At 29.1% G+C, this 13,117-nt stretch overlaps 1 protein-coding gene across 2 annotated transcripts; it reads right to left on the minus strand.

The window, feature by feature from the left end:
- Positions 1-3,910: 3,910 nt before the first annotated feature.
- LOC120069978 (S-adenosyl-methionine 4-1-methyl-2-pyrrolidinyl-3-oxobutanic acid methyltransferase-like) lies at positions 3,911-6,946 on the minus strand. Of its 2 annotated transcripts, none has more exons than XM_039021827.2 (4): positions 6,862-6,946; positions 5,675-6,076; positions 4,453-4,710; positions 3,911-4,359 (listed from the first exon to the last, which is right to left on the minus strand). In XM_039021827.2, the coding sequence occupies exons 1-4, from the start codon at positions 6,934-6,936 to the stop codon at positions 4,003-4,005; spliced, it is 1,092 nt and encodes a 363-aa protein (XP_038877755.1). In that variant the 5' UTR covers positions 6,937-6,946; the 3' UTR covers positions 3,911-4,002. The 2 variants fall into 2 exon arrangements, with proteins under 2 accessions (XP_038877755.1, XP_038877754.1); XM_039021826.2 differs by having other exon boundaries at positions 5,675-6,082.
- Between the last annotated feature and the right edge of the window lie 6,171 nt (positions 6,947-13,117).

A 13,117-nucleotide genomic window follows, 5' to 3' on the forward strand; every position in this document is an offset into this window, starting at 1 on the left:
TAATATATCTACAGTGAGGGGAGTGCAACTTTGGGCTTTAGAGGAGTGACCCAGCAGTTAACGAATGGGGTTTAATTCGGTGTAAAGAGTTTAGCCCATTAATCTCGGATCGTTAGAGCCCACGATCTATAGGTTAACGAGGTCCCCTTACTAGCTCATAAATGAATTAGCCTTAGAGTAGCGTGATAAGTTAATTTGAAACATTCAAATTAGAATTATGTAATTATATGAGATGTAATTACGCGTTTAATTTTGGAATTAAACGAAATTTGAGAATCAATTAATATTTAATTATAATTTAAAAATTAAATTCATGAATAGGAATTCATGATGGTGGAATTAATATTAAATTAATTTAATTTTTTATATTTAATTAACTAGAATTAATTAAATTGTTTAATTAATTATTTATTATTAATTTTATTAAAAAATTAATTAATGGAATAATTTTGTAAAATTAATAAAGATTTCAATTTTGAAAAACAACAATTGATTCTAGAAATCAATTAGTAAATAAAAAAGTTGAAAAAGATAGAAAATGGAAATCTCAAGAGTGGGAATTCTCCACTTTCAAACCAAGTTGCTCACACATTCTCCACCAATTTCATTGAGTCAATCTTCAAGTATGAGGTACTTTTCATACAACAATCTTCTTTGTATGATAGTCTTGCAATAAATAGAGAAGATCGAAGTGGAAATTGGACATACACTTGATAAGTTTGTGCTTAAAAACTTGAGGTTGAAGAAGGTTTTCTTCCATGGTGGAGTAATGATTTTCTTCTCCAAATTCCCTTAATCCAAGCTTATTTTGAGTCCAAAAACTCAATCTAAGGCACCAAGAGAATACCTTGAGGTAGTTCACAAGTAGATTTGGAGTAGATTTGCAGCTAGAATCGGGATTTAAGTAGTTCTACAAAGGTATGTTATGAAACTCTCTTATTAGTTTATGAGCATGCTTAATTTAAAGTCAAAATTAATGAATTGGAATGCTTGATGATCTATTTTTCTTCCGCTGCGTGTTTTCTGATTCTAACAAGGCATGCATAATGCATGTCCCGCTAGGCATTTGGCAATGTTTGGCCCATTTTGATCCTTAATTTCTGCTTTTGGCTTGTATCACTTTTCTTTTTGAGCTTGTCGTATCTAACTGTCAGTTCCAAAAGGTTAAAGATGACACGCTTGATTGATGTCGTGACAATTATACCCTTTGGTCCAGAATCACCTATAACAATATACAATGTTCATAATAGACATATATGTTAGAATCTATCAATAATTGAGTTCTAGCATGTAAGCATATTATAATTAACATGCTTCTTTTCTATTGCTCACGATACCAATATTATTTTCATAGTTGAGATAAGGAAATATTACATGACTAACTCAGCGATTGAGCTTTGAAAACTAAGAGTCCACTTGAGAACGTTCATGTTTTCTTTTTCTTATTTCTTGTTTCTTGTTTCTTGTTTTTTTAAGAACTAATAACGGGAATATGTTTGGTAACTCTTTTTTTTTTTTTTTTCTTGTTTCTTTCTTGTTTCTTGGAAAAAGAATAGAAACCAAAACTATAACTATTTTTTGTTTCTTGTTTTTTCTATTTTTTACCCTTACCTTTTCTCTCATTTTTTCGTTAACACCATCGCAACCAACCAACTTTGGTCGCCATCAATGGCCACCTCTGGTGACCTCTTCCGGCTACCTCCAACAACTACAAACGGTGACCACCTTTGGCCACCGCTGCCGACAAACTCCGACAACCGCACCACCTTCATTCACTACTATCGGCTACCAACTTCGACCACCACCTCCGATTGCCACTACCACCAATTTTGGCGATGACCACACTAGACGACCAACTTTTGGGGACTATTATTTTAAATTAGTAGTTTAAAACATTTTCCCTTATAGTAATTTGACATTAATTAAAACACTTTTAAGTCTATAATAAACCAAACAAACTTGTGCAGAAAAACACTTTTGAGAAAGAATTGCCAAATACATGAGCATTATTATTTTAAACATTTTTTTAATAAAAAAATGTTTAAATTAAAATTACTGATGCAAAAACTTTTTTATAAGTGAATCCAAACATGTCCTAAATGCCGTGGTTGTAAATTATTAAAGTGAAACTAAATGAATATTGTAGTAAACAAAATTTATATACTGCAAAACTCTAACGGATTTCAAATGTATTAAAAGTAAAATTTCAAAATTAAAATAATATATAAGCATGCATATTGCAATTTTTATTGGAAAATTGTTTTAAATTGTTAAAAGTGTTGAAAATATTTTCAAATATAGCAAAATGCCACAGTCTATTAATTATAGATACTGATAGACACTGATAGACATCTATTAGTGTCTACTAGTATCTGTACTGGGTAGACAGTAACATTTTACTATATTTCTAAATATTTTGGTTCTTTTTTCTATATTTGAAAACAACCATCATTTATAATTATTTTTTGTTTCTTGTTTCTAATTTTTTTCCTTACTTTTTTTCCTTTGTTTTATAGTCTAAATTTAATTTAAAAATATATAACATGCATTAAAATATTACAAATAATTATAAAAAAAATTACATTATTAAATACAAATAAGTCTTGATTCAAAATTAACAATAATAATACACTTATGTTTCTATCTTTCAAATGTTACTCAAATTTAATTTGCAATATTATTTCTCATTAGAATCATTCATCTTAAATGATGCCGGCTCAAATTTAACTTAATTATATTATTGTGTAAATATCGTAGTTGTAAAATATTACAATGAGGCTTAATGAATGTTTTAGGAACAAATTTTATATACATTGTAAAATCTTAATCAGTTTATATGTATTAGAAATAAAAGTTTAAAAATAAAATAACATAAAAACATGTACAATTTAAAATTTAAAATTCTAAATATGCATATTAAAAATTTAGTAACTGAAAATTAAAATAATTTATACATCTAACTGTTTCAAAATTTAAGATTAAAATCTAAACTAATATATAAATATAGTAAAATTAAGAATTAAAAGAAATATGAAAAACAAGAGGGTAAAAGAATATGCATTAATGGAAACTTGAACTTATGACCCATGGGCTTGAAGGGCTTTACCTATGTGCTTAGTACCAAAGTAGCAGTGGAAAGATGTTATTTGAGTCACTTATGAAATGGTAATGTATAAATAGAAAACTAAACAGATTCCTAGTTTCTCAAATTTGGCCTGTTTTCTAGAAATGTTTCTTAAAATTTAGAAACATGAAAAGAAAATGGTTATCAATTAAATTTGTTTTTCAAAAAATAGAGATATAGAAATGGTAAATAGAAGATTGAAATGTTATTAAATGAGCCCTAAAGGCTCACATTTGCTTTAGCAAAGGCCCAACAAAAGGTCTCTTGGGCTCCTTCAATGGATGAATTCTACCTGTCCTTCACTGAGTTACCATGTTCAAGATTTTACGGTTGAAATTCTACCTCTTTTACGTTGATAATCAACCTTTTAACTATTTTATTAATGATTCTACTTTACTACTTTTGGTATTTTAATTTACACGATAACTATCAGTGAATCATATTAATTATCATGCTAAAAGAAATTAAAATGTAGTAATTTTAATTGTTAAAGGAGAATCTGGCTTTGAAATCTTTTATCTGGAAATAGATTGAAAGTGAAAGTTTTCTACGTGTAAATAAACATATTTATTTATTTATTTTAAAAAATAGATGAATTGGTTTTTAAAACATTACTAGAAAATGGATAACAAAACATGAAAACTTACAGATGAAGTAGTATTTTATAAGTTTAATTTATAAAAACAAAATAATGGCTATCAAACTATTAAACAAGTCTACCATTCACAATTCCATTTACGTGTAATATATATGAATGTAGTTGAATAACCCATAAAATCAAGGTTCTTAAAGCATGTCTTACATTTATTTTATTAAAAAAAAAAGTTTGTCTTATATAGAACAACACAATAATATCATCTCTTTAATTTCCGATCATTTTAAATCTTACTAAGGGAAATAGTGAGGTTTACAAACTCACACTTTCTTTTGGACATCTCATCCTTGACAATTTGTCTATACCTGTAAAATAATTCTTCGATAATGGCTTCTTCAAAGTGAAGAATCAAAAGTGGTTCATACACAGATCTAATACCTTTTGCAAAATTATAACTGCCATCAACAAACACATTTGATGCATCAAATTCAATATTGTAGAAGTTCCAATCAATTCTTGAGACTTGAAATTCATTGATGATGAAACTTCCTTCTTTTAAAACCTCTGCTTCTACTTCCTCTGGACATGGTCTGAAGGTTGGAGCATTAAATCTATTAGCTTTCTCTTCTGTAATGATCCTCTGTAATGATTCACCACCACAAAGAAATTATCGACAAATTTTATAATGAAAGAAAAATATAATATCTTAGTGGGTGTTATATTGTATTTTCACCTCTCTAACCATGTCATTGAGAGCTAAATTCAAAAATTTTAAACAATAACAATAATCTTTGTTTGATGGATATTCATCTGTTCTTCCTAAGAAGGTAAGAACCATTCGTCCACCAATTACTACTTCTTCTCCACGACACTTCAAAAACAGTGAAAAATCCTTTTGAAATTGTCTGTAAAAGGCTTCAACCACATTCTTTGGACTTGTACTGTCTATGAATATATTCCCTTTGTTTATTATCTCCATCCCTTCGGGTACCTAAATATTGAATTTCATAGTTAAAAGTCCATAGAATATAATAAATTTGTAAAGTTCAACTAGTAGAAATCAATAGTTAGAATTGGATTAATTATTTATCAAATTACCCATATATAATCTAAATGTCCAGCTGCATCAATTATCTTGGTCATTGAACAATAAAAGTTAAAATCTAAATATAATAATAATTGAAATTTAAAGATAATAATAATAATAACATCCCTAATGTTATTATAGAGTTATAATTAATACTTTGTACCATGTTAATAATCATTACAAATTGATTTTTGAAGTATCATTTGGATGGTGATTGTATAGAAGATGATTAACAAGGAATTATCAACAAAATCCACTCTTAATTTATGTAGTTTTCAAAATACCTAAAACACTTTAGATTTAACCTTAAAATCATTTCTTTCTCCTTTATATTAATTTATTTTATTTAGGATTGTGACAAAAAAGAGTGGGCATAATAGACAAGACAATGTAATTGTTAATGAGTGAGGAATTTGTCGGGGATAATGGGATTGACATTATTGTGTGGGCCATGAGAATAAATCATAGTTTTTAAAATAACTTTTCAAATCACTTCTAAATCATTGAAAATCTCTTTAAAAGTCTAAACCAAACCTACGTTTTATGGTACATAGATCAATTAAAAAATATATATTTCGACGACTCATATTTTGAATTAGTCAATTTAGTATTCGAGTTTTCAAGAAAAAATTTAGAATGTTTCTCTCTGATTCTAAACTAATATTATACCATGCCTATATCTAAACTTACTTGAAGTTTAATTTCATACAAATCTCATATCAGAATAGAAATATATTCTACTTATTCGAGTAAGTTTGGAATCACTTTTGGGACGAAAAGTGTTTTTAGTCCGTTAGAAGCATATTTCAATTATGTGAATCCTATCATTGATGATATAATGCAATTGGAATAAGATTTTGAGGATCACCTGAGACAGCCAATGGAGAGTATAAGAAGAATGAACAAAATGCAAACTTTTGTTGGGAAATAGTCTGCCATAAAAAGAACCTGGCACGCCATTAAAGAAACATCTTCCAAAATCAGCTCCAATTTGAGTCTTCAAATCTTCCAAGAAATTTGGCAACGATCTAAAAATGGTATTGAAATCATTTGAGGGTAGATCGTTGAGGAAGATTTGATAGTCGAATGGTTTATTGTGGAGGTCTTTGTGTAATTGTTGCACTTGTTTGATTAAATTAGAGATAATCATAAGAGTATTTGGTCCTGAAGAACATCCCAAATCTGCTATTGTGAAAGTGGTTGGAATATTTTGAGTACTCCAAAAGTCTTCGAGAGCTTCCTTGATGATTGGCCACACTAAGCATATTACCTTTTGCTTATCACATCATCAAAATAATATATAAATAAATATATATATAAAATCTTAATGCTAATCAAAGTAATTGAGTACTCTCCAAACCTCACTTGTTGTACTAAACAAAAACAACAATAAATAAACTTGTTGCTAAAGTATTAATGTTGTCAAAAGTGAGCATACTTCTATGGTTATTGATATTACTCATTCTTTTGAGAACTCAAAATAATAATATTGATGATGATTATAATGTTAAGCTCTAAGTTTAGCCCCGCAACTTTGTAGTTTGCATTTACTTTGAAAAATATCTATAGATTTTTAAGTTTGTATCTAATAAGTCGTTAAACATTAAATTTTGTGTCTAATAGGTCATGACAAAATTCATAAATTTTAAAAATTACTTGATCAATTAGATATAGAATTTTAATTCTATATCTAATTATATACTATAAACATTCAATTTTGTATCTAGTAGATTTGTGAATTTTAAAAAATTCGAAAGTCTAAAGATTGTTTTTGTTATATTTGGATATTTTAATAACTAAATATAAAAAAAAATCACAAAATTTAGGGATTGGATTTGTAATTAAAATAATCAAGAAAACTCTAAAACCGAACTCAATTACAAAAAATCATGTACACCAAAAAGAATGACAAAGTGAAAGAAAAGTATTGAAGCAAAACAACTTGTATGAAATAATAATGATGAGATAAACTGGAAGAACAAAAATATATGTTATTTAAAAAGGGAAAAAAAAGTGAAAAAGGGAGGTGAGTGAGTTTATAATAAGTAAGAAGACCTGAAGTAAAGAGTTTTTGGCATAGCTTTCGTCTCCAACTCCTGAATTCATATGAAGTATTTTTGAAACCTCCATTTTTATCTCTCTTCTTCTCTTTGGATATATTTCTCTATTGAGGGAGGGACCTTTATTTATAACTCTATTTCTTGACCCTTCATCTATCCGCGCTTTAACTATTTTTTGTTTCTCGTTTCTCGTTTCTTTTCTTTTTTATAATAATGTAATATATATAAAAAGATGTTATATATTAAATATTGAAAAAAATTATCAAAAGTTTATATCATCTAATATAAATAAGTCTTGATGCACAACTAAATACAAAAATAAAGTTGTATCTATCTTTCAAATATTGCCAAAATTTGATTGATAATGACATCTTTCACTCTAGCAATTGTCTCAAAATGATTTCGACTCACATTTAACTTAATTATAATACTCCGCAAAATTTAAAATTCAAAAAATTCAAAAAATATTTAAAGTAAAATATTAAAAATTTGAAAATGTTAAATTAAACTAATATAAAATATAAATATTAATTCAAAATTAGCTTAGTATATAAAATACAGCAAACTTAAGAAATATAATAAATAAAAACTAAAGCAATATAATGTAAAAACTAAAAGGTCCAGAACTCCAGTACTGAGAAAAAAAACGAAAAGGTCGAAAAAAAAACAGAAATATAATAAATAAAAACAAAACAAGTGTCTTTTTTAAAAAAAAGAAAAGAAATACAATATAAAAAAAAAATAGGTCCAAAAAATGCAATAGAAGGGACTTGAAACCAAGACCAGGGGAATATATAAGGATTCCATGGGCACGTGATATCAATAGAGCAGAGGTGCAGATGGTAATTGGATGGAACCACAAATAAAATAGAAATAGAAATAATTTTTTTGACTCCCATTTTAGAAATAATAAATGAAAATGATTATCACATACATCTGGAAACAGAGAAACATAAATGAGAAACCTAAACGAAAAACAAAAAACAAAAATGTTATATATCAAATGAGCTTTAAATCGAGACGAATATTATTGAACTCGAAAAACTAAAAAAAGTAATATAGGTTGGATATTTGGATAAAGATCATAATTTTAAAAGAAAATTCTTCTTTATAAAATTAGGACTCAACATATAAATCGTAAAAGAATCAAATTAAAAATTGATAGAAGACTCAACAAGTGAAAATCAATAATAATTTAGGGAGAATTACATTATAAAAGTTTGAACACAAGATCTGTTGGACCACATGCTCCAATACCACCCTAAATCATCAATTGATCCAAAAGCTTAAGCTAATGAATGAAATCAAATAGATTTTTTTTCGCTTTACTTTGTTGGATATAACAATTCGAAGCAAGAAATATTTGAACCTTTAATCTCTTGATAAAAAATATATATCCTTAAGTCAGCTGAACCATACTCACTCATATTGTAGATTGTTTTCAAATAAAAATGAAAACCTAACACATGTGCTTCTTAAAAAACCAATCTAAATACATATATTATTAATATTAAATTTAGAATGGTTGAAGAGAAAAATATATTGTAAAGTATTTATGTGTAATTACTTAAAAGGTTTTAGTTGTTTTGTTTTAAATTTCATTTTACACTATAAGAAAAAATGGACTCTCCTGACGCCTAAAATAACCATCGAAAAATAGGTCATTAGGAGAGAGACTGTCTCCCAACGATGTAAGAGTGTCGTCGGGAGTGTTGAATTTCTCCCGACACGGTATGTGGCTCGTTGGGAGTTCTTAAGAATTCTCAATGCCTAAAAAATAGGCGTTGGGAGTTCGACAAAACTCCCGATGCATCATCATGCCCGTCGGGTGTTGGAGATGGAAGGTAACCTAGACAGTCCAAACTCTCGATGAATTAAATAATTCTTCGGGAGTTCTTACACAACTCTCGACGATGTAAGAGTGTCGTCGGGAGTTGCTTGTTGAAATTTATTAGGCATTAATGAAAATGACAATTTCGGTTTGATTAATATATATGTAACTTTTTATTTATTTATTATTTTTTTATAAGACATAAGTTTACTCAAAGAAAGTAAGGCTTGATTTTATCTTCAATGGAAGGATGATGTGATGAGATTTTTTTTCTCATTCTCTTTATTCATGAACCACCATCTATTAACCCTAGCACAATTTGATTTTTATACTGTTCATTATCTAAATAATACAAGTTATTGTTTAGGATTACAAGTTGGCCAGAAAATGTTCATTTTTAAAGATGAATAACGAATGGATCAAACTTAGGAATAAGTTATCAGTGGAGTATAGAGAATGAGTATCCTAGTTTTTAGATGTGGTGAAGTTTCATGTTAATGATTCCAGATGAATAAGATGTCTATGCAAGAATTGTATGAATTTAAGTGAGAAAAATTAGATGTTGTGGAGCGACATCTATTAACATATGGAATATCTCTCTCATATTGTGAATGGGTATATCATGGAGAGTTAGTTAACTTATCTAGAGGTTTTGAAAGTCATACAACTCAATCAATACACAATGTTGAAACAAATAGTATAGAGGGCAATGTTGTTGAAGAAAATGAAATGTTGAGTCTTATAAACGATCTACAAGTTCCAAGTGAAAATGAAGATGCAAATGAAGAAGGGATTAAGAATGAAATGTCCTCTAATGGTCAAGAAAGAGATACCACGAACTTATTCGAGGATTTAATGACTGAAGCACGTAATGAACTATATCTTGGTTATTCGCAATTTTCGTCCTTGAACTTTTTAGTGAAGTTGATGCATATTAAAGTTATCAATGGCTAATGTAACAAATCGTTTGACATGTTGGTAGAATTGTTAAAAGCAACGTTTCCAACGAGCACGGCTATACCTACTCCTTTTATGAAGCTAAACGAAAATTGCATGACTTAGGCCTAGGTTATGAGTCTATTCATGTGTAGAAATATGATTGTGTATTGTACCGGAAAGAATTTGAAGATTTTCAACAATACCCTATTTGTGGTGAGTCTCGATATGATTGTTTATTGTACCAGAAAGAATTTTAAGGTATTACGTCATTTTTAATTGATACCGAGATTAAAGCAATTTTTTTGCATCAAAAGAAGGCGCTTCTTACATGAGTTGGCATAAAGATAAACGAGTTGAAATAGAAGATATTTTATGACATCCAACTGATGTAGAGGAGTGGAAACATTTTGATCGTAAATTTTCTCATTTCATATAGTGTGTGGTCTGTGGTGATGATCCCTTATAATTTGCCACCTTTAATATGCATGAAGGAAACAAACTTCTTCATGTCTTTGCTCATACTTGGTCCAAAATCTCGTGGAAAGAAAATTGATGTTTACTTGCAGCTGTTGATTGAAGATTTGAAAGAATTATGGACTATTGGTGTGCAAACTTATGATTCTGTTACTGGTAATTTTTTTCAATTATATGCAACCTTATTGTGGACTATTAATAACCTCCCTACGTACGATGACTTATCTGGGTGGAGTACAAAAGGTTATCAAGCATGTCCCATATGCAAAGAAAATAAATCCTTCAAGATAAGAGGGAAAATATCATTTATGGGACATCGATGTTATCTTCCAGAGAATCATAGTTAGCACCGAAGTAGGCAACCCGATGGAAAAGTTGAACATAGACCTCCTTCAATCATAATGAATGGAGAAGAGATCGTACGAAAAATAAATATGTTAAACTTTCTTATGATTAGTGAACATACATTGAAGCAAAATAAAAAAAGAAAACAAATTCTAAACTAGACTAAGAAAAATACTTTTTTTCCAACTCCCATATTAGTCTAGACTATTGTTACGACATAAATTAAATGTAATGCATATTGAAAAAAAACATTGCGGCAACTTGGTAGACACATTGTTAAATATTGAAGGAAAAAAAAAAGATACAACAAACACTTAGTTAGACCTACAAGATTTGAAGATAAAAAAGGACTTACACTTGATACTAGTCGATAACAAATTTGTAAAGCCACATGCAGTGTACATATTAACTAATAGTGAACAGATTTCGTTTTGTAAGTATTTGAAATCAGTGAAATTTCCTAATGGAGTCGGGTCTAATATATCATGATGTGTGAATGACAGAGATGGAAAAATATCAGGGCTAAAAATACACAACTGCCATGTATTGCTTTATAGGCTACTCCCAATTGGTATTCGAGCACATCTATCGAAGAACGTATCCACTGCTATTGTTGAATTGTGTGCATTCTTTCGTGACTTATGTTTAAAAATAATACGTGTAAGTGATATGAACCGACTACAAGCAGACATCATAGCCATACTTTCTAAGTTGGAGAAAATATTTCCGCCTGCCTTCTTCGATGTAATAGTACACCTTGCTATTCATCTACCATAGAAACCAAAGTGGTGGGTTCGGTTAGTTACAGTTGAATGTATCCTATTGAAAGAAGATTACGAACATTAAAACAATATGTATAGAACAAAGCACATCTTGAGGAGTCTATAGCGGAAGAATATATGTAATGAATGAATCATGGAACTTTTGTTTGCTATATTCTAAGTGGGATTAAAACGAGATTCAATAGAGATGAACGAAATGATGATAACATTCCTGATCATGAGATATTTGGTGAATTTGAATTATTTAGTCAGAAAGTATGACCATTAAGGGCGTCAACTTTACGGACACTATCAATGGAGGAAAAACGTATTGCATATTGATACATTCTCAACAATTATAAAGAAATAACAAAATATCGCAAGTTCGTTTTGAACTTTATAATTTTCTAAGTTGTAAGATAAATTCTTGATATAACTTTCTAATGATAAATTATAGGCAACAAAGCACCTCTGACTTATATATAAGACATTAACACAAATTTTCCGAATGGTTAAGATCTCAGGTATACATAGTATTGAAAGTTGAGAGATGATTCATCTTTTATAGTCATTTTTAAATGTATAATTAATTATCAGGTTCTACAACTGTTTGAAAGAGAAGTTCTCTCTGATTATTTCTTTTCATTTGTAATGTAACCTTTGTCTAAGGTGTACTCTTACAATGGATGCATTGTTAATGGAGTACGATTTTCACACTGTAGAGCATAATAATCGTCGAGCTACACAAAATGGTGGAGTCTTGGTGGCTAGGGAGATCAGTGGGAACGAAAGTGAAATTGGTTATACTTGTTTTGGAGTTTAACTTCGAGTTTTTTTGTGTTTGTGGATGTTTATGAAATGTTGTGTGGGTTGTGGAGGGTGAGTTGAGATTGGTTATACTTGTTTTGAAGTTCAACTTGGAGTTTTTTGTGTATTTATGGATGTTTATGAAATTTGAATGTTTATGGGGGTTTGGTTATGATTGGTTATACTTATTTTGCAGTTCAATTTGGAGTTTTTTTGTGTATTTTTAGATGTTTATGAAATTTAAATGTTGTGGGGGGTGGGTTGAGATTGGTTATACTCGTTTTGGAGTTCAACTTGGAGTTTTTGTGTGTTTGTGAATGTTTATGAAATTTGAATGTTGTGTGGGATGATGGGAGTGAGTTGAGATTACTTATATTTGTTTTGGAGTTCAACTTGGAGTTTTTTGTTTGTTTGTCCAAAGTTCATGAATTTTAAATGTTGTGTGAGATGTGTGGGATGAGTTTGGGATGAGTTGTGTGGAACTTTATGAATTTTGAATGTTATTTGGGATGGGTTAAGATAAGTTATCATTTTGGTGTTTAACTTGTAGTCTTTGTGTGTTTGTAGAGGTTTCAGGCTGAAAACATGTAGTGTTGGAAGTGTGTTGATTTTCTTTGTTTTGTAAGATTGTTACTCATTTCTTTGTTTTGTAGGATTGTAGTATTTTATTTGTTTTGTAGGACTTATAGGATTCATCTTATGGTTTTTGTTTTCCTATAGGATGTTGTTTGAAGATAAGGATGGAAATGTTGTTGGGGATGTTGTGTTCGAGATCATGTGTTGGGACATTGTTTTCATGTTCTTTCTTTTAAGTATTTTTGAAGACATATTTCTTTTGTTTGTTTGTTTCTTCTATGTATTTTGCCATCTTTTGTCTATTTTAATAAAGAACACTATGAACTTTGTTTGTTTGTTTCATTTCTTATGTGAATATTTTTGAGTTGTTTAATGATGTTATATAGGTTATTCAGATCAAATTAAAAAAAAAAAATTAAAAGTAAATGACTATCTCTCGACGAAAAACGTCGGGAGTTTTTATATCTCCCTACGGTTGGTAAGCTGTCGAGTGTTTAAGTTCATATTTGAATTTCTGA

Source organism: Benincasa hispida, chromosome 3 (assembly GCF_027475165.1).
Source record: "Benincasa hispida cultivar pf3 chromosome 3, pf3_genome.v1.1, whole genome shotgun sequence".
Classification (NCBI taxonomy): domain Eukaryota; kingdom Viridiplantae; phylum Streptophyta; class Magnoliopsida; order Cucurbitales; family Cucurbitaceae; genus Benincasa; species Benincasa hispida.